Source organism: Gallinula chloropus, assembly GCF_964237585.1.
Source record: "Gallinula chloropus genome assembly, chromosome: 1".
Classification (NCBI taxonomy): Eukaryota; Metazoa; Chordata; class Aves; order Gruiformes; family Rallidae; genus Gallinula; species Gallinula chloropus.
The window spans coordinates 187,351,796-187,378,714 of record NC_140085.1 but is presented as its reverse complement, the minus strand read 5'-3'; the positions used below and the strand labels follow the sequence as shown (position 1 = coordinate 187,378,714).

Genomic DNA, 26,919 nt, shown 5'->3' with positions numbered 1-26,919 from the left:
CCCAGTAAAAGCCAGAGTGTATGGAAAAACCTTTTGTCTCCACTCATGGTTAGATGAAGGCATAAATCTCCTGGGATTCAGTACAAAATCCAAAATGGTCCAGCCCAGTTCAACAGCCTGAAAGTTGACTGAAGAGTTTTTGGACTGTTTTCTCTTTGGATATTCACAGTCTGCAGACATAATCTTCCCTTTCCTCTTCCTCTTACTTCTCAGGGACGAGATCCACTCTCAGAGCCCACCACTGCACGTACAACACAGGACACCTCCAGTCCAGTCCCCACCGGTGTCACCCCACGCTCCTCGGACCGAGAGGGGAGCCACTCACCAGCACCCACCTTCCTTGGTAACTTCCAATTCCCAGCCCAGGGTTATGCAGGGCATTGTGTCATTTGTTTCAGCCTGCTCTTATTGACTGGGTAAACAACCCTTGATTGCAGCAGTTACAGTTTTCCCTGTGGTTATGTTTGGCAACAAGCTGCTCGCCCTTCTTTAACTGCACTGTTAATTAGGAGGTCTCTGTTTCCCTTCTTGTGACAAGCAGCTAAGCTCCCTGCCACTGCAAGTCCTTCTAGAGTGAGAGAGCAGTGATCCTTTGCTTGGTTAGACATCAAGTCTTCTGTCTGCTTTTAATAAAATCTGTAATTAATACTTTGAGAGGTTGGGGTTTTTTTCTCCCTGTGGTTGAGCACATCCTGAGTGCAATTTTTTAATGACAGCAAACATAAATAAATACTTAATCGCACTTCCAGCACGACTCTGACATTTCTTGTAAGGATGCAGTAGCCTTGGGTGGCTGAATGTGAATGTCTAAGAGAAGTCAGTATGGTGTTTGTAATAACAAACCTGCCGTCATTAACTAATCAAGTGTTAGAGGGAAAAATCTGCACAGACACTGCCAACTCTTAGGCCATGTTTAAATCCACAGACAATGGACCTTCTGGGAATGCAAGGCAAGCCATTAGTGCCCTTTTGTGAGGGTTTAGCAGAAAGCAGCAACAGTCTCTGACCTGTAGAAGTGTATAAAGAGCAAGAAAAGCTTGAATGAACTCTAGCTGTTGCCAAAGACAGAACTCCATGTGGCAATATAAGCAAAGCCCAAAACATCCACACATAGGAAACTTTCTTTCCAGAAGGTATATATTGCTTGCTGCCAACACACACACCACAAAGATTTAGTACTGAGAGTTTAGACTTTGAAAAAGATACCAATATGCTTCTAGATACTAAATAATCACAAGAGATTGTGTTCATCTCACATACTGTGCTGAGATAGTCTCCAACTATAGCCAAGGGAGGGAAGAAGACACCTCCTGCAGTTGACTCAGCTTTTCGGTCTTCAGGCCCTAGTTTAAAATGAGATGTGGCCTTTTTTTGCAAGGGAATATAAATTTCAAATTTGTCTTCAAGAGAAGATAACTTTTTCAAGCAAGACATACCCTGCTTTTCATATCTGGACTACAAGAACACTTTATCTGATTTATATGCTACCGATCACTATCACAGTTGGAAATCCGGGCTGTGATGAGGATGCAGCACTTTCTGTATTCACACAATGTGCACATGAAAGAAATTTTCTATTTTCCTGAATAATGAAGTGTTGGCCCTTGCCTGAGATAGGCTGTTCAATTAGATGAACCCCAGGCCTGCTGGGAAGACTATCAGTATATATCTATTCATGCATTCTTATTCTTACCTTTTTTTCATATTCTTGTAAGAGCTTTATGTTACATTTTAAAACCCCAACCTGTCTTTCTGAAAGAAGTCATGTTTATGTATTTATTGGCTGAGAAGAAACATACCATTCCCTACTACGAAGTGCCCTGTTCAATACTTCACTGCTTTTGTGTACTATAGCTTTTCCATATAGTTTGATTTGAAGGCACCCAACTGTTCTCAGGTTTTGAGATTCCCTTGTGCAGCCAGAAACTACACAGAGCAGTTCATTCCAGTGCCTCAGGACAGAAATCAAGATGCTTTTTAAAACTTCAGCCTGGGACAGGTCAGATGATGTCATATCAGTGCAGTCTTTGACATCTATTGAAGAGATATAAGAAATGCCAATTCTGTCACATTCAAAGTACAGGTTACACAGAGAGACAGGGTGGTGGATGATCTGCAGAGAAGGACCTGGGAGTCCATTCAGTGAGATCTGGACAGACTAGAGAATTGGGCAAAGAGGAACAAAATGAAGTTCAGTGAGGGCAAGTGTAGGGTCCTGCACCTAGGGAAGAATAACCCCAACCACCAGTACAGGTTAGGGGTTGACCAGCTGGGAATCAGTGCTGCAAAGAAGGATCTGGGTGTCTTGGTGGATAACAAACTCTCCGTGAGCCGGCAATGTGCCCTCATGGCCAAGAAGGCCAATGGTATCCTGTAGTGCATTAAGAATGTAGCCAGCAGGTTGAGGGAGGTTATCCTCCCCCTCTCCTCTGCCCTGGTGAGGCAACATCTGGAGTGCAGTGTCCAGTTCTGGGCTCCCCAGTTCAAGACAGATGGGAACTACGGGAGAGTGTCCAGCAAAGGGCTACGAGTATGATGGGGGGACCGGAGCATCTCTTGTATGATGAAAGGATGGGAGAGCTGGGTCTGTTTAGCCTGGAGAAGAGAAGACTGAGAGGGGATATCACTGATGCTTCTAAATGGGCAGTTGTAAAGAGGATGTCCTGTCAGTGGACACCACTGAGAAGACCCTGGCTGCCTCTTCTTCATTCCCTGCCACCATGTATTGTCTTCTTCAGGCCAAACAGTCCCAGCTCGCTCAGCCTTTCCTCATCTGTCAGATGCTCCAGTCCCTTCATCATCATAGCCTTGTGCTGGACTCACTCCAGAAAATCTGTATTTTACACTGAGGACCCCAGAATCAGACCAGTACTCCAAGTGTGGCCTCACCAGTGTTGAGCTGAGATCACCTCCTTCAAGCTGGTGGCAATGTTCTTCATGCAGCCCAGGAAGCCAGGGGCAGCCTTTGCAGCAAGACTGCATTGCTGGCTTGTGGTCACCTTGCTGTCTACCAGAACCTCAAGGTCATCCTTTGCCAAGCCACTTCCCAGCTCATCAGCCCCCAGCATATGTTGGTGCCTGGGCTTATTCCTCCCACAGTACAGTACCTGGCACTTCCTTGTGGTGAAAGGCATGAGGTTTCTGTCAGCCCATTTCCTTGTGGAGGGCAGCACATGGATACACATCAGTAACTCCTCACAGTTTCATCTTGTGCTAACAAAGAGTGCACTCTTTCCATCATCCAGATGTTATACAGGATGGGCACCAGTACTGACCCCTGGGATACACCAGTAGCGATTTCCCTCCATCTGGACTTTGTGCCACTGGCTAAAGTCCTTTCAGCCCAGTGTTTCAGCTTGTTTTCACAAAATCACAGAATCACAGAACACAGGGGTTGGAAGGGACTTCTGGAAATCATCTAGTCCAACCCCCCTGCTAAAACAGGATCAGTTCATGCAGGTTGCACAGGATCACATCAAAACTGGTCCTGAACATCTGCAGAGAAGGAGACTTCACAGCCTCTCTGGGCAGCCTGTGCCAGTGCTCTACCACCCTCACAGTGAAGAAGCTTTTCCTAATACTCAGATGGAAATTCCTGTGTTCCAGTTTGTGCCTGTTGCCCCTTGTCCTGTCACTGGGCACCACTGAAGAGAGTCTGGCCCCATCCTCTTGACACCCATCCTTTAGGGGGTGAAAGAATATTTCCCCCTCTATATCTGCAGTATGCTCGTTTCTCATGGTGCACATTATACACTACAATAGGTATACAATGTGCACCATTAATAATGTGTATTAAATAAATCAGCATTGCAAATATTTCAAAGTACCTTCTCAAATTTTTAAACATTTTGCTTCTTACTTTTTATGTGCAGATCCCATTTCATGGAGAACTAAGATGTGTTTTCAGGCAAAGAAGACAAATCAAAAAGTTGCAATTTCCAGCAAATTAGGAATTCCATTGCACCAGGTTAGGAATGTTTTACTAATCTGTTTCATAAGCAGCAGCTGAAAAAAAGCCTGACATAAGAAGAGGAGGACCTGATCCTCTGGATGTTATGCTTACATAAGCCAGAGCAGAAAGTCTCCTGAAGGCAAAGGAGAGTTGCTTGTGTCATGTCAATAAATTTGACAGAAAAATCAGATGCAGAGGCAACCAACTGGTTATTTAGATACTAATTCACCTTTCCAAGGCTTTAGTACATCCCTGTTGCACAGGGGCACAGCAGAGGAAAGGTCTTTCTGGGCATTTCCAGCCTGGGGCTGAGAAGCCTCAGTTTCCCCAAAAGAGGACTGCACACATTAAAGATGCTCAGCAACATCCAGGACTGGGTCCAGTTTGTCTCTGGCTCATATGCTGGGGAGGGACCCAGAGAAGAGGAAGAGCCATACAGTGGTTGAGCAGGATCACTGCAACGAGGAGCTGAGCCTGTCTGCTGGAGCTGATCTGTGACAGGCACATTTGCAGGCAGAAACATAATTACCCTGGTCCAGAAGGGATACTGAGATTAAATGGACAACAAGGAGACAGCAATTACAGAAGAAGGGGAAAGCAGTCACATTTATGTCCTCTTTTGGTGTGTCTGGCTCCAAAGGCTTCCTTATTTGCCCTAAAACAGTGGGATCCCCTGTCTCCATCATGCTAGTGCAGGGATCAATGTAAGAAGCAGGTATAAAGCTATCAGCAGTGCACAACTGTATACTGGGAAAGGACCACCAGGAAAATTCTTAGTGGTTTTAAAGGGTATCATGTGTTACTCTCCAAAAATGGGATCTGAGGCCCTAAAAGGCTGGCCAAAAAAGGTAAAAGCTCTCTACTGTCTTGGTACTAAGCAAGTATATAAAATGAAAGAAGACATTCTGAGTACATGTGCTAGGCTTGAAAAGAAATCTAAATTCAGCCAATGAAACAGACTTCTGCAAATACTGTTTCTGACAGCATATTCTGTTTGGAGAAAGGCATTTGTTTCTGACTATCTTATCGGTACCGCAGCAGTAGTCTGTAAGCTAGAGATAAACAGAAATGATTTTATTTGGGCTAACAAATGAACACTTACAGGCCTGGGCTGGTTCACAGATAAAGACTCTTCTGAAATGGCATAGCTCCTTCAGCTCTCTGATGCCTATTGCTCTTTAGCAGGGTGTCAGAGGAAAAGGTTTCCCCAGCTTTAGACACAACCTGTTATTGCTGCTTGGGAAAAGGGCACAGTTGGCTTCTGGGGTGGAAATTAAAGCGTGATGGGAACAGGGAGAAGGCAGCATCTGGAGGACAGAAGAGCATGGCACCAACCTCTTGACTCTCCAGACTAAAAAAGGAGGATGGAGTTTGTAGTTCTCTTCCTACATTTTCTGGGGAAAGAGCTGCTTCTATTGCAGGGAATAGGGAAAATATAAACATGCAGGTGAAAGCTTATGGGGTCACCTAGTCAGTGATGCTATAGCCCAAATACAGCTCTACAGGAACTAATTTTCAGGTAAGAGTTTTTATTTCAGTGGCCAAAAAGTCTGTTAGATCAGCTCATTGAGCTTCCTATCTAGTACCATATTATATTATGATTTCCCCCCCAGTTACTCCAGTATACAGTGTGGTAGCATGTATAGTTTTTAGGTAATGTATATCTTAAGTAAAGGCATACTGAAAACATTGAAAGAGATCCTGTTTTTCCCTGGGGGCTCACTGTAACAGGTAACCAATCTCACTGCTTTATGTCTAATTGGAATCTCACAGTTTTCAGGTACCTGTCTTGGAATCTTCGTATCTCAGTGTCTGCTAGAATAAATGGGCTTTTCAGGCTTGGTATCTTCTTCTCATGGAAGTCCTGATGCAATCCTATCATGTTTCAGTCTTATACTTAGTAAGATCTTGAGATATTTAAATCTCTTCCTCTAAGGCTTTTTTTTTTACTACAAGTATCCACATATTTTTATCTTTTTAAAATTATTATAATTTTCTGCATGTGTTTCAATTCTTTCAATATCTTTTTAATATGCAGATACTCGTTTTTCCCTATTAAAATCATCATTCATGATTTCTACATTATGTAGCCCTTAAGTTCTTATTCTCTGCCACATTGAATTTGCAAATTCAGACTGTGATCTCAAAGCTTCTCAGCTTTCCAAGAGGTAGTCAAGATGAATGTTAGCAAGCCAAAGAGCACAGATGAGTGCAAGGTTTTTAATTTTTAAATAATATAGAATAATTCACAGAGCTGCAGGGGTTGGAAGTGACCTCAAGAGATCATCGGGTCCAACCCCCCTGCCAAAGCAGCTCCCTAGGACAGGGTGCACAGGTCGGTGTCCAGACGGGGCTGGAATATCTCCAGAGAAGGAGACTCCACACCCCCCCTGGGCAGCCTGTCCCAGGGCTCCCTCACCCTCACTGTGAAAAAGTTCTTCCCCAGATTGGTGTGGAACTCCCTGTGCTCCAATTTGAAGCCATTGACCCTTGTCCTGTCCCCACAGACACTGAGAAGAGGCTGGCTGTCCTCTTCCCTTTCTAATTACCCACCTTCACTGCTAATATGCAGATTTGCTCTCTATTTAGTAATTGGATTCTCCTATTGTTTGGATTTCTTTTATTCACAGTAGATTGTTAGTATCTCTCTCTTGCACAAGATAATCTTTTTCCAGTTACACATTGCATTTTCATGAGAAGTATATACTTGCAATTAGAGGTGCTCTATAAATCACCATCACTGTGAATCAGGGACATAAATAAACAGGGTTGATGAAAGGCCTTTTGCTGCTATCAGTTGTAACACAAAACAGGTTACACAGACAAGCTGTGACCTGTGAGATCAGATTGGTATCTAGAGTTTTAATCTGTTCTTGGCTGCAGTAGAGAAAAATGGCTATCATTTATCACTACCAAAGCACACAGTGAGCAATAGGAATGTGTGATCTCAATCACATTAAACAGTAGCTGCTGTGTACGTACACAGGCAGCGCTATACCATACATCTGCTACAAGCATTTATGAGCAATATGCTGTAATTATGAACACAGATTCGTTGTAGACAACTTGGAACAGCAGAATTCAGATAACTGCAATGGGAAAGTGTAATTGCAACGAGCAAGCATCATTAATTTGCACAGATAATCAAGGGCCAACTAAAATCACATTGTGGAGAAACTCCACAGTACTCCAATTAAAACACATAAACCAAGGAAAGTCAGGGGAACTCACCAAGTAATGGAAGAGTTTGGCTGCTTCTGTTTCTCCTTTCAGTGCACTTCCCTGGCCATCAGACTAGCAATGCTGGTAGTGAACAGGCACTGGTGCAAGCAGCCACGTATTGATTTGAAACGGGCAAGACTGCAACGCCCCAGGTGTGATCAGCACAGTACAGCCTATTTACTTCACTGGTTACTGAAATCCACATGAACAGCTTGATGTCTAAGGAGCTCATCTAACAGTTTAAATTAATACTATCACTGACTTCTGGGGGACATAAGGGAAAGAGTGCCAGGGACACAACACCACCTGTCAATAGCTCTGTTAAGCCATTCTCTGTCTAAGCACCTCGCTCTCCCTTCCCTCATGCATTGTGGCATAAAGAGATGTACTTCATATGTAAGGTGTAGAGCTCAGAGTCCAACCTCTTCCAGTTTAGATGAAACCATTGCCAGACTCCAGCAATGCTGAACCTTGCATGCAGAGATAACCAAACAACAACGGTGGCTTTTCATAATTCATTCTGATGAACAGTTGTCATTCTGATCATTCCCCCTAAAACCAAAACATGCCCTGCTTTTGGCCAGAGACTGGCCACGCCTTCAACAGAGATTTTCAACTTAATTTTAAACAAATGCTTGTAATATCAAAGGATCAATTACTGAAAGGTAGGATGTGAAAATTTTGGTGTTTGATTTCTTTCTATTGTAAGTCAGAAAGGAAATCCCATATCAAACTGCTGTTCTATTAAGAAAACTATTCAATTGCCTTCAGACAATTACAGTGTCCAGTTCTGCTCACATCCTTTAGTTTAGCTGTAACAAAGTCTTATGGTATTAATTTTAGCATGGGAAAGGTCCCAAAGAGGTCACCACCCTGTCAACATCCAACATCAAGCATTCACATCCACCTTTGGAAGCTTTCAACACAACAAAGATAAAAACCTGTTTTCCAAGAGCACTGTTGCTATAAATTGTGCCTCTGTTTTTGTTACAGGTAGTTGATCTCCAACTAGTCATGCACACAAAACTCATCTGCTTTATATGCATAGGAGCCACTCCTTTGAATTACCAATGCAAACAAGTAGAACTGATAGCAACAACAAATAAATAACTGCTCTTTTCATGTCCAGATGCTGCACTCCAGGAACTTGTTCCCAATTTGTAACCCAAGAAACAGAGCCAAGAGACAGCTTCCACAGCATCACTGAGTCAAAACAGGAATTTCCTTTGAAAGTTTTCAGCTTCTGAGTAGAAATGAACAGCAGCTGTCAAAAACAGCTGGGTAACAGATGTTGTGAGTGTGGGGACTGTAAATCAGGGGCCTGATTGAGAAAAGATCTACTGTACAGCAAGGGCATTTCAGCACACACTTCAGCAGCATCTGGCAGAAGGGCCTGGTGCTGGAGCTGGACGGTGATTTGAAGAACCCAGGAATGTCCATTTCTGAATTATGCTGCACCATTTCAAGGTTCTGTCGAAGCTATGGGTGTTTTCCTGTGTTGTTCTGAAATGGAAAGCAGGGCTGAGATATTAATGTTCTGTGAAGGACATTCATTTAAAACATGCACAGTGCTGAAGCATGCTATCAGCTGCTTTACGATACAGAGGCTTCTAAGGGGGATAAAATAAGGACAGCAGAAATGTTTGGTTATAAACTTGATTTTTTCCTCCACATGCAGCAGAGAAGGATATATTTTATATTCTGTGATTGTTTTGATACTGAAAAACCTCTTTTTTTCTTCCTTCTAGGTGAAACGGGAGCAACTGCAGGGGTGCTGGGCAGCCTACATAGCCCAAAGCTAGTGGGAGCAGCCCCAAAGCTGGCAATGTCTGAAGCCTTATTTGTCACCTGTCACATACTTGGTTCAGAAACATCTTCATGGGCAGCTCCAGGCTATTCTGCTAATACCCTATATTGCAAGGAACTGAGGCTAGTGTACCTTATGATCCCAGTAATAAAGACACTCAGACTCCATAAGCTACTGTTTTACAATACTGTTTACTGGAGCTACCACAAGAAAGGGAAAGAATACAGATAATCTCATGTCCCTTCAGGTGCTGGGAACCCTGAGCTGTGAAATGCCAGACCCCTGCTCAGGGCATGTGATCCAGATCCCACCCCTAGAAAGGTTCACTGACATTTGGGTTTCAATACCTCTTACAGAATTTTCTTAGACAAAATATATTGTATTCGCTCTTTCTACCATCAAACAACTGTATGTTCACATGAGAACTTGCTGCTCCACTTTAAGATAGAGACAAGGCCAGGCAGCTGGTGTAATCGGCAACACCAAGTGGGAGCTGCCTGTGGGCTCTTCTCTTACTGTCACCCAGCTGAGCTTATGCTGCAGCCCAAAGACCTGTGCAGCCCACAGTAACACCACACAACAAGGTCCTGATGGGACCTTGCAGATCACTGGGTCCAGACGCTATCAAAGACTTTTATAAGGTTTCTGAAATGAAAGACTGCTCCCACAGCACATTTTCCAGGGTATTTTTCAGCTGTGCATTAAATTTGCTGTGTAGTTATCTTCCAGGGCTGCTCTGCAATAAGCTGACCTCAGGAGTGTGTGGCACACATGGACCTGGTGTGTACATTGGCCTGAAAAAAACTTGCTGAATATTGAATGCAATCTGGCCAAGGGCATAACAACTCTGTGTCTAACCTGCCTGAATGTTTTTTTCCTGAATGTTTCATATATGAATAAGGTGGTGTCATTCAATATGAGACTGAGAGAAGCAAGGCTGGGAAGCTGCAAGAGTCTTAGATTAACCATTTCTCATCTTATACTTACATGCATTGTAAGACAATGGCTGGTTTATTACCAGGGAAGGTGCTATTTTCAGGCTGCAGGAAAACTAGCTATTTAGGCCAAACCTAGGGATGAAAAGATACTAGTGACCAAAAGATAATTCAGAGGGTGAAGAGAGAAGGGGGCAGCTGACAGAGGTCTGATTTGTGGATAGAGGGAGCTGCTGGGAGCTTCTGAGGCAGCTGTGTCCTTCTCGAGCTCATCAGAGGAAGAAATATGCAGAACAATATCCTGGGTCAACACATGCTATGATTTCCTTTCCAAAGGCAGTTTTGCTCCTGTATGTTTATAGCTAGAACATGAGTGAACCATGTTGTTTTTCAGGCCACAGAGATAAAGGATGCTCCCTATATGGGTAACGTGACCAAGACGCCAGGAGGGAGGTATGGTGGTAGCTTGAAAACTGCATTGAATGTGTAGAAGCTGGGACTTCACAGTGGTTCTCAGAAAGGAAAGCAAGAGCCTGACCCTGCTCCCACATCATGGCAGAAGGGAAATCCCTTTAACTGAATAAGGCACCAAATCTGGAAGTTTCAACATTCAAAGCAAAAACTGCAAAAAGGAGAGAGAGCTGAGGAGCTAGGAAAGATTCACAAGGCAGACACGAGTCCCAACCAGCCCTTTAAGGCTACCATCTCAGCACAGAGGAAGCACCCTCGCCAAGTCAGGAACTGCTCCAACTTCTCTGTCTTCCTAGAAACCGTACGTAAGACAGTGATTACTGCAAGAAGCCCTGAGGAGCCCACTCAGGAAGGTTTCAGTTTCCTCTCAAGCACACACAGGGAAGCTCAGAAGTAAATGATTAATGGCCCAAAGCTTTATTTGATCTGCTGCTACAATTAAGTAGTGGCTGGCAAAGCTCACTGGCCTCCCTCAGGTACTAATCCATATTGGGCTGTTTCAAAGAGTTCCTGAGAAAGTGGAGCTTAGATAACCTCATTAAAAGCTATTTGAGAGGTGTTTCAGTTACATTAATGTACTATATGACTGCTGAGGATATCCTAATGCTGCTCATATATAAAAATATGAATAAATCAGCTGTTGGGTAGTTGAGGTTCTTCAGTTATGTCTAAATGGCATATGGATATGATGGTGCTTGGATATAAAGGATATTCACTGACTGAAGACAAATTTATTAAGTAACTTCCATCCATGTGTCTGTGTAGGAGTGACACAGGATCTTTGTATGAATGTGACTTACGTGTTAGACCTGTAACTACCAAGGTCTGGCATTCCTCATGACAAACATCATATGGAGAGACTGGGTAGTTAGAAAAATAGGTTTGGGCAGAAGTAAGATGATTTTTATAAGCTACAGGTAGTTTCCACAAACAGCATTTACCCATTTGTAAATGTGTACTTGAGTATTAGTTTCATTTATCTCAGTATCATACCCAGATGTCATCATCCCAGAAAGTTTTTACTGAAAATTAAACTAAAATTCCCAAACCCAACAAACCAGCTCTGGCACTGCCAAAGGCAGATCCCTCAAAAGAACATCTGGTATTTCTAATCTTGCATTCCTGATGCTGGCACCTCAGTCTCCTAATGTCTTTAGTGTTGGACCTACAGCTCACGGAGCTGCCCAGAAACCCAGCTCAGACAGCGGTCCCCGCTGATGATGGAGCTGCATTGTTCTTGTCGTTGTGTTACTTCTCAGGTGGACTAGGTCCTTGGTTAGTCTCAGGACCACACAAATCCTTGTGCCAGCAGAAGGGTGGCAGCAGCAGTGAGTGGCTGGGAGCGGGGCAGTTGTGCCTGAGGCAGGCCAGGAAGTGCTGGCTGCGAATGTGAATGCAACCAGGGCACCAGGGGCAGAAATGGCTTTGGGCATCTGAGCCTGGGAAACATTGATACTCTGGGGGAATGCATTTTAAGTCATTCCCTTATTTGTTTTATATATTAATGTTTCATTCTCTGGAAAGACTGAAATCAGTTGACTGAGATCAGAGTCCTGATGCTCCTGAATTAGAAAAACATCATTAAATTGTAATTTAAAGAAAATGAATTTTTGCTTTGATGGAAATATCTTTTTTTTCTTCCTTTATTGCTGAAAGATGTGAGATTTGGATTTTTTTCACTCATAAAATACACACATTTCAAAAGCCTTTTAAAAATATTAAGCCTGAAAATTTTCATTTAAATTTGGAATACTCACACTTTTAGAAATGGTTTTAAGATCCACGTCCTTAGACTGCTATCAATATTTATATTAATATATTCAATATTTTTAGTAATCCCATCAAAACGACAGGATAAAGAGTGAAGTTCCAGTTAAGCTGGCACTGAAATTCCAAGGCTCGCAGCAAGACGGATTTTTTCCAGACAATAAAAATTTATTATGACAATGTAAAGAAGTGCCCCCAAATGAAGCCCTCCTTGTGGCTTTAGAGATGACATGAAAGAGAGAGAAGAACCCAGAAGCAGAGCATAACCTTGTGTCCTACTGACCTGCTTTTGCCCACGCCTGTAGCTGTAACAGCTCCACCGTGGTGACAACCTGACGCCATCTGTAGCGGCGTTACGCAGCCAATGGATCAAACATGGGCAATGTTTTTCACCTTGAGACATACTGCTTACCTCCTTTGTAAATTCATTTGGGGGTGGAGGGTAGGTCAATTAACAAATAAACATTAGAAAAGTGGGAAGAAAAAATACGTATCTTAATGCAGCCTGGATGACAAGGACTGCAACACCTGGCTCTGGGATAAGACCCTGCTTGATGCATCCACATTTTGACCTGTAGGTTCTACACTTCAAACACACTGGAGGGCACCTCAAGAAGTACCACAGCTGCCCAATATGGCAGAGACATATGTGACAGCAGCTTCTTTAACTTACCCTTATAGATCTGCAAAAGGGAGATCCCCAAGTTTCCCATGCCGTTTCTTCTGGGGTGTCACCAGCCTGATATCTAACCTAAATCTCCTGCTGAGGTTTAACCCGCTAAACCGCTTACCCTTTTGTCTTGGCTGTGGACTTTCTGAGGGCTGCTGTGCCACACAGGCTGGGTTCCTGTTTGTTCACGCTAGGACTGCCCTGGGTAGGGTGACTCTGAGGCTCACCGCAACCACCCCAGCTGGTGGCCAAGCTGCTACCTACCTGCTCACTGCAGTCCGGCACCTCTGCAGCCGAAGGCTCTGCCCGTGTGACCTCGCACTTGTGCTTCAGGAGCATCCTGCTGTTTCCCACAACTTGTATCCCGTTTACCAGGATGGTTTCTGAAGTCTACCCTGGTTCTCCAGCCTGCCCACAGCCCTTCCCAGCCCTGTCGGTGGTGCTGGTGGCACCCACCAATCTAGCAAGTGTGCGAAGGCCCCTGATGGCAACTGAACAAGAGGCTCCTTACTTCCCCTCACAGAGCTCTGCATTTCCACTGCTGAGGGCTGAGAACCAGCCTTGTTCACAGCTGCGCCATCGGTTCTGCGGCTGTCCCCTTGCTTCGACCGCCGCGGAAGGAAAATCCCTGCTGGAATCAGCTAAAAACTCCTTTTCCTTTACGTTTTCCTTTACGGACGAGGGAAGCCAAACGCTTCTGCCCCCGGACCGCCGCTGCCCCTCGCACGTCCCCCCCCACGCAGCCCGGGCGCTCCGGCATGGCAGGCGCTGCGGGGCGAGGCCCGCGGCTCTGGGGCTGCCAGTCACTCCTGCCCCCCCCCCCGTTCCCCCCCCGTGCCCCGCGCGCGGCCGGGCCCGCAGCGGGCGGCCACCGCCGGCTCTCCGTAACGATCCCGCCGCCGCTTGTGTTGCCAGGGCGGTGGCGCCGCCGGGGGTTGCGGCCCCAACTGGCCGCGACCAACAGCCGCCTCCGCCTCCATTGGCCGCCGCCTATATAGGGGCGGCGGGCGGGCGGGTGGCCTCCGCGGCGTTGCGCAGCGCGGGGCGGTGTAGCGTCTGCTGAGGGTGGGTGGTGGACGGAGCCGGACCGGGCGCGGCGGTGCGGGTTCTCCGGCGGCACTGCCGGCTGTCCTGCGGGGCGGGAGGGGCTGTCGAGGGGAAACTGCGTATTTGGGGGGGGGTTATTTCATTTCCCTTCCCCGCCCCCCCCCCCCCCCCAACTTTATTTCGTTGTTGTTTCTTTCCTCCGAAAGGCACCGACGTCGGGGCGATGCGCCGCAGCGTTGAGAAGAGCCGGGCGGGACGGTGGGAGCCCTGTCCCGCCGCCCCCCGCACCAGCAGCGGCCGCGCAGTGCTGGGCGTGCTAGCGGAGAATGGGCAGCAGCGGCCTGTCGGACAGGTGAGCCCCCCCCCCGCGCCGCCAGCAGCCGCTCTCGCCGGCGGCGGGGCCGCCCCGGTAGCGGAGCCGCGGCCGCCGCGCCTCCCCTGCCCGCCGAGGGGTCGCAGCCACGTGCGGGGCTGCCCGGGCAAGCCCCGGACTCCCGCCTTCCCTGCGGGCCGGGGTGGGGGTGGGGGGCTCCCTACCGCGGTGTGGGGCTTGGGGCTGGCGGGACATGAGCGGACCTGGCAGGTGGAGGCCTGGCGGTGGTGGGGTAGGCGGTGCAGTCAGGCTTCCCGTCCGTGAGTGTGCCTGCCGGGACACCCTGCCAGTAACCGCTCAGCCCCGCTCCGCTGTGAGCGCTTTGGGGAAGTAACCCCTCCTGGAAGGCGGGCAGGCTTGGTGAGGCTTCGGCGTGGGCAGAGTTACCCTCTACGAGTGTGGGGAGTTGTTTTAAGAGGAGTCTGATCGCTGCTGCTGACCCAGAGGCCCCGTTGCTGCCTGGCTGGCCGTGCTCCCTTTGGGGTGGTGGAGCCTTCTGGAAGCGCGAAGGCACGTGCCTCGCTGTGCCGTGGCGCCTCCTGGAGCCTTCTGGTGCGGCGGGGAAAGCGTCGCGCCGGCTGCAGAACCCGAAACGGCAGCTGTTGGGGATGTGCCAGCTCAGCTTGGTCGTGACTGTGTGAAGCCCCTGGCTCAGCCGGTGACTTGCTGACCGTAGGTGAAGCAAAGGACCGTGTGCAGGTCACACACATGCTGTAGGCCTAAGCGCTGCGATGCTTGAGCCCAGAAGTTCAAACTTGGGTTTGCAAGTCAGCGTTCAGCGCGTTCATTCTCTGGGTGAAACCCTTCCGAAGTCTGATGGTGCCCAAGTGCTTCCTTTTGTCATTTTAAGCGGCTCTTTGTCAGAGCTGAATGTGGTGTAGGCACCGCACCTGCCAGCTCCAGCTCCATGGGGACTGAGCGGCGCCCGTCCCTTGTTCCCCTGGCTGGTGGGGGCTGGAGAACAAACTGTACCTCACCTGTTCTCTGTGGGGTCTGTCGCAGCAAGCGACACTCCTGCACCAGCTGTGGCGGGTGGGTTTTCCTCTGACCTTTTGTTCCTGGTGTCTGTGGGGCGAGGAAAGCGATTTTTCTTCTCTAAAACAAGTGGTGCTGTTTCCTTCTGGAGTTGCCTTCCCGCAGCATTGCTGTGTGCTCTGTTTCAGGGTGCTGCTGTTACCAGGCGCTTCTCTGGCTCTGAAAACACCATCCCTCTATCTGGAAAAGATGCATTGCCCAACCACACTGTCAATGCTCCATCAAAGCAAGGGTTTGATATCTATGTGGATGAATCGGAAGAGAAAGAAAACTACAACTGCCAAGTGGCTGAAGACCTGGAATCAAGCCTGTGTGAACTGGATACGAGTGCAATGTCATCTAGTATTCACCTGCTGCTGGATTTAAATACAGGTAACTTCTATTTCTACTAAAGTGGTCTCTCCAGTACATGTAGGGTGGTATGAAATCTGATGCTGGTAAGCTAGTGAGTAGCTTATGTTACAATAAATAACACTTCAAGATTACTTGGGCTTGTGCCTACATGAGGTACAACACTTCTGTGCTAGGAATAGCAGGAGAAAGCAAAGAGGCTAATTAAGCAAATGTCTTCCTGCTTCCTTCTACCTGTTAGGATCTCCTATGGCAGTGGACACATCCTTCCAGTCCCAGCCCGAGGATCGCATGGGAGATGCTGTAACTCTGGCTGTGGAAGAATATGCAGAAGACATTCATCAGTACCTCCGAGAGGCTGAAGTGAGTGGCTTGTAGCAAGCCTGTCAATACTTGTGGTCTCTGATGGGATGCAGAATAGCAAAAATGTATGGCAGCCACAGGATAGCCCAAGGCTGCCACTGAGCTGTAAAGGAGAGAAAGCAAGCAGTAAAAGCCATCTCTGAAACTAGAATCATAAGCAGCTTCTAAACAGTGATAAGATCTATGGGGATTGTTCCACATCCCAGAAATACCTCACTGTTGGAGCATCTCTTGACTCCTTGGTGTGAAGGATTCTTGCATGTGGGGGTTGAGTGCTGCAAAAATCCTAAAGCAGTTGGATATGACCTCACTGACAGCTTGCTTGCTATAGTAGTAGCTTTTCCTTCATGTCTGTATCAGAGCAGCAAAGTGCGGTTTGCCAGTAGGAAGAGCAGAAAAAATGTGATTTGCTCAAAGTAGTTTCTGAGCCTTGAATGGCTTGTGACTGCTTGATGGAAGAGGTTGTCCATAACCCAGGAGATCTTTTACTATTCTGTTGCTAACATGGTAGAAATGCTACTTCACAGATGCTACTAGCTGCTAACTAATTATAGTTAGCAGTAATGAATTACTAATAGTGGAACAACTCATGCTCCTCTTAGTTTAAGTATAAAGAATGTTAATCAGCTCAGCCACTGATACTTTATATCCTGATTCTTCAACTCTTTCCCTGCACAGGTAAAATTCAGGCCCAAGCCTCACTACATGAGGAAGCAACTAGATATCACCACAGGAATGCGTGCCATCTTGGTGGACTGGCTGGTGGAAGTAGGGGAGGAATACGAACTTCGGGCAGAGACTTTGTACTTGGCAGTGAACTTCCTGGACAGGTTTCTTTCCTGCATGTCTGTCCTCAGAGGGAAGCTGCAGCTTGTAGGAACAGCAGCAATCCTTCTGGCTGCGTAAGTGTTGCATCTTCTGAAACCTCAGTGAGACAAAGCTTATTTTGGGGCGTAGTAGTTGAGTTTAATTTGAAGGATGGAAGCTTGCAGTGCTAGATTGCTTTTCATAATGTCTTCAGATTAGCAACTTGACCTCCTTTGGCACTAGTGAAATTAAGCATTTAATTATCTTGGTATGATGAACTGTAATGGGAAAACTTAGTAACCATAACAGCAGGAGTGAAAACACTACTGTGCTAAACTGTAAGGCTGTAGTAGATTGACAGCTGCAATCTGCAAATGAACCTTGAGCTGTCTGAAGTAGAGTGCATGGGGTTTGGTCCAGAGTGTGTTGCGTTACTGAGACTCCCTCTGAGCACTTGCTGTTAGTCAAGAGCTAGCAATGTGTGTTTCTATCTAGGCAGCTGAATTGAAGTTGCTCTAAACATCTTTGCCCAAAGTTGAAACTAAATTCTTATCTTGTCTGAAGGAAAGATTAAAAATAGGAGCTCTAAGCAAATCTCAGTCATGCTAGGTGCTCATCCTCATACTAGGTCCAGCAGGAATCTTTCTTTTATAACTTCAAGCTAACAGATGTGGCTTCTGTATTCCTTTATTTTGTAGGAAATATGAAGAGATCTACCCACCAAAAGTGGATGAATTTGTGTATATAACAGATGACACCTACACACAGAGGCAACTGCTAAAAATGGAACAGCTGCTTCTCAAAGTCTTGGCTTTTGACCTAGCAGCCCCAACCATCAACCAGTTCCTCCTCCTGTATATTCAGAGGCATGGGGTTTGTGTCAGGACAGAGAACTTTGCAAGGGTATGAATTATCCTTCCAGGTTGGGGAGGGTGGGCTGAGTGGACTGATAGACACATGACACTTGAGTGGTTGTAGAAGCAGAACCACTTCTATGTTACTGAGCAGACAAGTTCTGCTGCTATACTATGCTCTGTCAGAAGATACTGTTTGTCTTATGCCAGATCTTATTTGGGACTGCAACAGGCTTAAAACTGGGTGTTTTATAGCCTACTACTTTCTCACAGCAGCTTGTGTGCTGAGACTTCTGGATAAATGTCTCAATATCTAAAGTTTGCTTTGCCTGGTCAGGGCTAATGCACTGACTAGAAGGTAGGAACCTTCAACAGCCTCTCCATAGTAAGTCTGCCCTGGGTGTGGTGGTATTATACACTGCCTCACAGTGATACAGCATATGCCTGTATAACTGTAGAGGTAACCCTGCTTTAGGAACAGGGTAACCCAAGCTTCTAGCAAAACATCTGACCCACTGCTTTTCTGCCAAGGTTATAGGGATATACAGTGTCTCTGTTCCAACAGAGCCCAAACTCTGTTACAGGTGGCCATTTATCCCTGACTTCAAAGTAAGGTCCACCTACATGAACCTTGGAGAATGGAAAGGGTTTGTCTTTGCTAATTTTACATAATACAAATTTTATATGTCTCTTGGGCTAAAATTCATTGGAGCTGATGACAGAACCAGAATTTCAGATCAGTGTGGATTGTTTAGGTTTTGCCAAAGTGTGGTCTTTCTGTCTTCACAGAAGGTTCTTCTGCAAGATCAGCACTAAAATGCCATTTCTACTAACCAAACATGTAACTCCTTTTTCACATGAAACAGACCTTTGATAACACTCAGTGCTTGCTGTATTGGACTGACCTTGCCAGCTAGTCTCACTGTCTGAAAAACTTGTGTGTTTTTTGTTTAGTATCTTGCAGAGCTGACTCTCCTTGAAGCTGATCCTTTTCTGAAGTACCTTCCTTCACTAACTGCTGCAGCAGCCTACTGTCTAGCAAACTATACCGTGAACAGGTCTTTCTGGGTAAGAGCAGCATCTGCATGTTAATGTCAAGCATTTCATGTTACTATTGGAACTAGGTTGAGAAGCACAAGGTGTCTTCAGAGTATGTTGTTGCAAAGGCTGAAATACTAGGATGAGTAGCTGTTCCTGAACTCGTGGGACAAGGAATGTTAAATCAGCCTGAAGTACCACCCCCCTCAAGTGGGAGGGGACCCTGCTGTTTTGCTCAGTTACATAAAGTCTGTACTTAAGGCTTTGTCAGTCATAACTCAAACTCTTTCCCCAGATGCAATTCAGGGGATTTCTAGGAGGCAGGAGAGAGCTGGATGTGGCTACTCAAGTAGAGAGATTATTCTGAGTGGCAGCTCTAATGCAAGCCTTAATAGTCTTGTGTGTTAGAGGAATAATTTTATCAGTAAAATCCAGAAGAAATGTAAGGGATGCCACATGCTTAGAACAGAAGGACCTGTTTCTCAGATCTCCTGGCTCCAAGGAAGACCTAGAGCAAAACTGATAGGAGGATACACTTGAATCCTCTTCAAGCCTGAAGAACGTAGTGAGTACTGTTGTAGTGAAAATGGCTTCTGGTCCTGTAGAAAATACCTTGCAGATGAATGTTGCCTACAATAATTAACACTGTGTTTTCTCCTCTGACCAGCCAGAAGCCCTTGCTGCGTTCACAGGGTATTCATTAAGTGAGATAGTGCCTTGCCTGACTGACCTGCACAGAGCATGCCTTGATGCTCCCTGCAGCAAACTGCGTGCGATTAAGGAGAAGTATAAGCACTCAAAGTAAGTAACCAGGAAGCCAGTGTTCTGTAACTTGGGGACTCTGGTTTAGCAGCTTGGGCTGCAGCTGCTCTAGTTAAAGTTCTGATTGTGGTCAGCTTCTACTCCTGAGGCCTCTGTCAGCCTCTTGAGGGCAAGGCTTTTTATGACCAGGAGAGTAGTTCATCTGTAGGTATACAGGCATTGCGAGTAACAACTCCTCTGCAGTGTTGCAGGATGCTTCTCCTCTTCCCCTAGTGTATTGCATAAGGTGATAATGCTTGTCAGCTAAACTCAAGTCTTTGATGACTGGGTCTTTGTTCCAGGTACCTGCAGGTGTCTCTTCTGGAGCCCCCAGAAGTTCTTCTTCTACAATAGAGGCTGTGCACCCTGGAATCGAAGACTACTTCCTATCAGCAAAACTGGTCCAACACTTCATAGAGCGCTGGAGGTCATGTGCCTGTAACCATAGTGATCAGAACAGTTTCTAGCCAGTATTTTTTATATTTAGATGTCTTTTTCAGAGTAGGGTATTAAGCTACAGCTCTTAACTGACAGCACTTTTAATAAATGTTTTACCATACCATTCCTCTGTGAATCTTCTGACTCCTGGTAATAGCTGCAGTAAGAAGTTTTGTAAAGGCTTGTAACTTTTTACAGAATTGTGAGCAGGGCTGTTAAGCTAGCTGGGGTGGATAGTATGGCTGGAAACACCACAGCCTGACATCTCTGTAGACGAGGTTGACTTGCTGTAGTATCTTCTCTTTCTTCCTCCTCTGAGAAGATCATGCAGCTATGAACAGAACCTATTCTGGAACTTTTACCATATCACAGCAAAAACATCCAGATGCAACTGGTCTGTGAATGCTGAAATTGTGTGCAGCAGGCATCAATGTTAAACTTCCCTTTGTGGGGATGAAGCGGGATTCCTCTGCTGGAAGTTGGAGGAAGGGGTGATTGTGGCTGGCAGAGCCTTAGGAGCACTGGTGCTGGTGGGCAGACTGCAGTAGAGCAATGCTTGCAGCTGTGAGGAAGAAACTGAGATGTGTAAGGTACTAGAGCAGTGGGCTTGAGTTAGATGGCTGCTGTCATACTCATGGTATTGAGTAGTATTACAGCATAGCTGTCTCAGATGACTTCTCCAGCCACTAGAACACTGCTGAATGTATGCTGTGCAGTCTCTAGAGAAACGTAAGTTTTGGCAGGAAGGAGGTGGGTAATGGGGCAGGGCTAATTCTGAGCTGCTACACTGTCTTAAGCCCCTCAGTTATTCATCAGGTAATGTACCTTGAATACTCTTAAATACAGCCTGTGTTCCAAAGTAGTTAAAATTATTTAGTAATCTTGACCAACTATATTCAACTCATCTAAATGGCAAGGTAAGTCTTAACTTCTTTCTGTGGTTGTTTAAAACTCTCAGTGCCTGCTGCTCCCTAAGTCATCTGTACAAGGCAATATATGTGCTTCAAAGCAAGAATATGCTTGACACTGCTGCTGCATTGCATGTTACTAAGTACCAGCTAACAAGCCTCTTCTAATTTTAAAATTCTGATGATACCAGTGTGTCATGTGGCTCTGGTTGGCTTCAGGAGTTTCACTTCCCCCTGCATTTAAAATTCTGCTGCATCATCCCTGCCCAGGATGGTGAATCCTCTGATTAATGCAATCCCTTGTATCCCTCCAAAGTGGAGGTAGTGGAAATAACTGATTTATGTGTCTGCAAAGTAAATACCCTTTAAGGGAGGCGTAGCATTCAGTTTGTCTAGCCTATGCAGTTCTAGGTCTAGTCCTTCAGTCACTTTCTAGTTGGGTAAATGAATCTGTTTTGGTATTTGCTGATAATGACAGATGTGACTAGATAGCCCATATTCATGACTGAGGCCTGAATCCATGGAGTCCCTCCATGTGGTTTGTGGATGAATGCCCTAAAGGTGGGCTAAGAACTTCACTCATGCCTGCAGCCAACTCCTTTGGAGTAGATGCCTCAGTACAAAGGTGAGTCAGCAGTGGCTAGTTACAATGGGAAGTGGTGAATTTCTTCACTGCCTGTTTAACAAGGAAATGGTGAGCATACTGAGTCAGAGTTTTGCTAAGTCTGTCAGCTTGTTCAGGGTGTTTCAGGCTGAACATAAGGTGTCTTGAAACCCATGTTACTAAGGCATTCTATTTGCAAGTAATAATGCTTACTAAACTGCAGTTACTGTATTGTGGAGTGGTTTGGAAGAGGTGATGAGCATCTCAAATGCAGAACTTTTTCTGGTGGTATAGCAGTCTCTGGGTATTCATGGGGCTGTGTTACAGTAGTGATGGGGAAGAAATGAGCTGCAATCTCACAGTCTATGACCACAGTTAAGTCTTGTGTTCTTAGGCCAACAGATTTGGTGCATTTAACACCATAGGAGGTGTTGAGGTCTGAATTCATGAAGTGTCTTATGTGATGTCTCCCTAGAAGCCAAACTTTCAGTCTTTAGGTAGCATGTAACAACTTTAATTCTCTAGTATACAAATTGTCATGACTTAAAAAAACCCAACTCTGTAAGAAGACTGTATTTCATCTGCTTTCTTGTTTTGTCATTATTTAAGCCACTAGCTCAGTAACAAAAATCTTCTTTTAGTCTAAAAGCTATGTAGGGAAAATGAAGAAAGCTAAGCAATTAAGGGGCAGAATTGCCTAACACTGCAGTGTGGATGCTAATAACCAGTTTGTGCAAGGTGGATTACACTTTAATTTGTGAGACAGAAGAGAAATTCATCTTGAAGTGGTCTCATCTGAGATCTGTGGGTAATAATGGTATTTTGACTGTTCCTGCACTAGTCTCACTTCCATTGTATTTGTCTTCCTGGGAGCAAGGAAAAGCCTTATTGCTCTTGTATGAGTGAGCCCTGACTTAAAAGGTGAAAAGTGGGTACCATCTCCTCATTCTATGAGTCATCACACTTAACTCTAGCCTACCCTCTTGAAGACTCTCCTCTGCAGCTGATACTTGGAAAAGGTCTAAGAGATGCTTCTGTTGGGCATGTTGTGGTAATGAAGGTGAAATAATGTGGCTTCAGTAAGATAAAGTGCTTAAATACAGATGCAAAAAGACTTGAGTGCTTTAAAGTACTGAAGATATTCAAGCATACAGGAAAATGGATTTATAAGGAGAGAGATGAAAGGCACCCAAGAGGAAGCTTTTAAGTTTTCATTGATGTGGTACTTGTGCCATATAGAACACTTAAGACCTGCAGAGCACTCAGCATTGTGTGATGTTTGAAACAAAAAGAACTAGACTTCTCAGCCATAATGTGGAAAAGAAACAAAGGGCAATCAATGCCAGACTAAACAGAGACAGTCTTAGTTTACTATCTAGTAGCTTGTAGGCTGTGGCCACAAATAAGACCTTGGGGTGTTTTGTCCATGAAATACTTAAACTGCTGCTGTCTCAGAATTGTCAGGCCTGATCTTGCTCAATTAGCTGTGTTGGGAAGAGCAGTCTCACTTCCAGCATCTGTATTTCAAAGGCTGAATATTGATTTCCATGCAGGTGCAGCATCTCCCTCCCCCCTTCCTACCCCAGTTAAAAATGTGTTGGGACAATACACCAAGTATTAAACCTGCTGGGTGAGATGATTGGCTGAGTACATCCAAGGAGTTATTGAATAGTCAGAGTGGGTTGGAACTGAGAAGTGTCAAGGATTTTAACATCATGGTTTAAAGTTCAGTTCAGGAGCTCTTTAATGTTAGTGTTAGAAACAGACAAAAAGCTCTCTAATCTTAGTTTCCACACTATCATGCTGACTTTCAGAAGACCCAAGTGTGTTGTTTCTTCTGTTTTGTAGTTGGCTTAATTAGTAACTTCTAATATTAGATGTTGTAGGTGCCTGGTGTCCTGAGAAAGCTGTTACCTACAGCTGGGGATGTGTTGTGGATCCATTGTTCCCTTAAGATTAAAACGGACAAGCAGAACTCAAAATAGTACTCTGGGAAGGTACTGATTTGACAGATAGGATTTGTCTTTGTTTTCCCCCTCTCTGGAGTGAGTTAAGGATGTCTGAGAGGTAATTGGGTAATTAGGGAGAATGATTTAACTGTGGTCAGGACAGTTAAGCTGTTAACTCATGATTGAAGGGTGTCTGCCTCGTTGGGGAAATCTGGCTGCCTGATTAGCCTGGGAACATACCTGCTTGTCAGTTCTACAGATGATTAGAATTCGCTCTGAGGGCTGAGGTTGGTACTTATTGTCAGTGACCTTGAAGCAGTTTGCAGGACTGCTCTTAAGGATGAGAGAGAAGCTGGCAGCATCACTGATTTGCTTTCTGGAATCAAGTTTTTGTCTCCCAATTTTCCTCATGCACATGCTGCCCCAGAACAATACAATGTTCATCTCTCTGTGCAGACTTTGCTAGGCAGATCACAGAATCACAAGCTTGGAAAAGACCTTTAAGATTGAGTCCCACTGTTACTGTCCTATGCTAAACCATATCTCTTACCTCATGTGATGTGAGCTGGAGAAGGTACAGACCCATCCCATGCCATTCAGATATTCTAGCCCCCTGCCCAGGTGCCTTATGAACTTCATTAGGTCTTTTGCAGTTTAGTGGCTGTGTGTATTTTCCCATTGCATCAGACAGTTGAGTCCCATTGAGTACTTGCAGCTCTGTTTCACAGTTCTAATCATAGAATGGCATAGATTGGAAGGGACCCCAAGGATCACAGAGCTCCAACCCCCCTGCCACAAGCAGGGACACCAACCTCCAGGCCTGGAGCTACACAAGGTTGCCCAGGGCCCCATCCAACCTGGCCTTGAACATCCCCAGGGATGGGGCACCCACCAGCTCTCTGGGCAGCCCATTCTAGCACCTCACCACTCTCTGGAAAAAACTTCCCCCTAATACCTAATCTAAACCTTCCTTCCTTCAGTTTTAATCCATTCCCCCTTGTCCTGCTATTGTCTATCCTTTTAAAGAGTTTAATCCCCTCCTACTTAGAAGCTCCCTTCAGGGACTGGAAGGCTGCAATGAGGTCCCCCTGCAGCCTTCTCCAGGCTGAACCAGTCCAGCTCCCTCAGCCTCTCTCTATAGGGAAGGTGCTCCAGCCCTCTGATCATCTCTGTGGCTCCTCTGACCCCTCTCCAACAGTCCCACATCTTTCTTGTGTTGGGGCCCAGCTCTGGACACAGGACTCCAGCTGGGGCCTCCCCAGGGCAGAGCAGAGAGGGACAATCCCCTCCCTGTCCCTGCTGCCACCCCTCTGCTGATGGAGCCCAGGATACCATTGGCTTTTATGTTTTATGGTAAACTCCTACTCCTCTTGGATGGTGGTTCAGGTTGAATCCACTTAATATTGAAAATACAAAGCTTTGCATGATGAGATGCCCATAATAACCATCTCTGGCAACGTATTTGTGAAGATGCACTTCATCTGATCTTCCTGCAGTGATACAGAGAAATGTCTTAGCCTGTGTGATGAGTAGCTCATATAGCCACTACCAGCTCTTCTGTGCCCTGCTCAGGGCTTGTCAGTGTAGATGGCAGCAGTGCAAACATTGAAAAATAAACTTGTGCAGGCAAACTTCCAGGACAGTCTACAGAAAGATACTGAGCATATGTTAATCCTAAAGTATGTGCCTAGCCTCATCAAGTTAACTTGTGTTTAAAGTACACCAAAGGAAGAAAGATCAGGCAGTCCTGGACCTGAAGGTGCTAAAGGTATGGCTCTTGGAGTGTTGTAAAGGGCTTGTCTAGCCAGGTTGTGCTGGTACTGAAAAATGTGGTCTCAGCAAGGTCTGGTTCCTGGCCAAATGTCTGTTTCCATTTGGCTTGTTTCTATGGTGTTTAGGGCTAGCTCCTTTTAAAGCAGATTTGTCCTGGGGAGAGCTTGTTGGAGAGGACAAAATAGCTAACAGACGGTGTGGGTGGCTGTGTTCACTGCTCACACTTGCTGTCTGCACCTTTTTTTGTCTTAGCGGCGTGCCCAGAATGACCAAGTGTCCCTGTCACTAACACTGGTAAATACCTAATTAAACCATAGGGGAGTCCTCAGTCCTTGTCTTTCAGATGTTCAGACCAGCTTTATTTCAACACAGAGGAGTACTACTGGAGCCAAGTGCTGGAAGAACAGGCTTATGGTGAAGCTTTGATTTCTGCAAAGAAATAGGTCTTCCTCCACCATCTGCAGTCAAGCTGCCTTTTCTGTTTGTTTGTTATTGCTTGTGTTTTTGATGTGTAAACAACTTGAAAAATTAGGAAGGAGATCCCTAGAGACCACAGAATTCAATGGATTAGGCATTTGGAACTAATCAGGGAGCTGCTTACAGTAGAATACCATAAACCCTATCTGGGTGGAAACTGGAGTGTGACATGTAGCTCCAAAGGGGATCACCATCCATTTGGCTCCTTTGTCCCTCATAGGGAGGATAGAAATGTCTGGGAATTAACATAACGGATGGCAAAAGAGACTACAGGTAAACAGCAACAGAACTGCTGTTCTGTGTGATAATGGAGTGAGATAGTGAGGTGGCAGAACCAGGGTCACCACAAATCAGACTGGCATAGCACAGGCGTAGGAACAATATACCTGTCCCGGTGCTGTGATGTATTGTTAGCTCCATTCCCTGAGGAGACACTTAAAAATATCCTCAAGTTCAGCCATATAAGGAAAGACCTTGAGCTTTTTATTCTCTTAAAACAGAAGAGTGAGTTGATGTACAGTAAAATACTAGTGATACTCCAAAGGACACAACCAGGAGAGGGCACCAACGTCCTTGGTCTGTGGGTTGAGGCGCCAGTCAACCTAAGTGTTCCCTGAAAGGATGCTGCTCAAGGAGGCTATTTAGTCTTGGACTCATTTTTACATGTTTTTGGGTTGACCTGCAACATGAGATCACTGTAATAATACATTTATGTTCAGTTAAATGTAAGCAGGTGAAGTGGAACTGTAATGTAAAGTTCTCAGCTGTGTCTCTCACAGGGTGCTCCAGGGATACTTGAAAAGAAATTCAACTTTCAGAACATCTATAGCCTTGTGCTGTGAAGTTTGGCTTTTTATACTAGTTTAGCCAACACTTAGATCCTTTTCCTAGCTGTACAAATTGGGCTATCTGTTGCTAAAATAAAACTTATTTCTGGCATAATTAAAAAAAAAGATGGAAGCTGTTATGCTTTGTGGTGTTGGTAGGTGCTGTTAGAGTGGGTCTGATGGAGGAGCATCTCCTTATATTGCACGTGAGGCTCATAATATTACAGACTTGTAGGGTTTGTGCAGGAAAGGGGAATTCCTGCCTGAGAATTCAGCTCTATTTGAAGGGGAAATAAGAAATTAACAGTTTTTAAGTTAGAATGTATTCCTCTTGCTCATTGAAAACTTGAGCATTAGTTCTTGTTTCAAGGTAATTTCACAAGACAGAAAATGGTTGCATAAGACAATTTATTACTTAGTTAAGGTATATGTGTCCTTTTTTAGATCTGA

The 26,919-nt window shown here is 45.4% G+C and overlaps 1 protein-coding gene across 1 annotated transcript; it reads left to right on the top strand.

Annotated features, from left to right (window-relative positions):
* Positions 1-13,826: 13,826 nt before the first annotated feature.
* Positions 13,827-20,049, top strand: CCNA1 (cyclin A1). The gene is made up of 9 exons (XM_084271003.1): positions 13,827-13,889; positions 14,078-14,223; positions 15,408-15,651; positions 15,872-15,993; positions 16,672-16,895; positions 17,499-17,703; positions 18,609-18,722; positions 19,360-19,493; positions 19,796-20,049. Exons 2-9 carry the CDS (start codon positions 14,095-14,097, stop codon positions 19,845-19,847), a joined length of 1,224 nt encoding a protein of 407 aa, XP_084127129.1. The 5' UTR covers positions 13,827-13,889; positions 14,078-14,094; the 3' UTR covers positions 19,848-20,049.
* Positions 20,050-26,919: the final 6,870 nt, after the last annotated feature.

Coding starts and splice junctions, on each gene's coding strand:
- CCNA1 (XM_084271003.1), top strand. CDS start 14,095: ATGCGCCGCAGCGTTGAGAAGAGCCGGGCGGGACGGTGGGAGCCCTGT. Junction 14,224..15,407: donor AGCAGCGGCCTGTCGGACAG/GTGAGCCCCCCC, acceptor GCTCTGTTTCAG/GGTGCTGCTGTTACCAGGCG. Junction 18,723..19,359: donor CCGTGAACAGGTCTTTCTGG/GTAAGAGCAGCA, acceptor TCCTCTGACCAG/CCAGAAGCCCTTGCTGCGTT.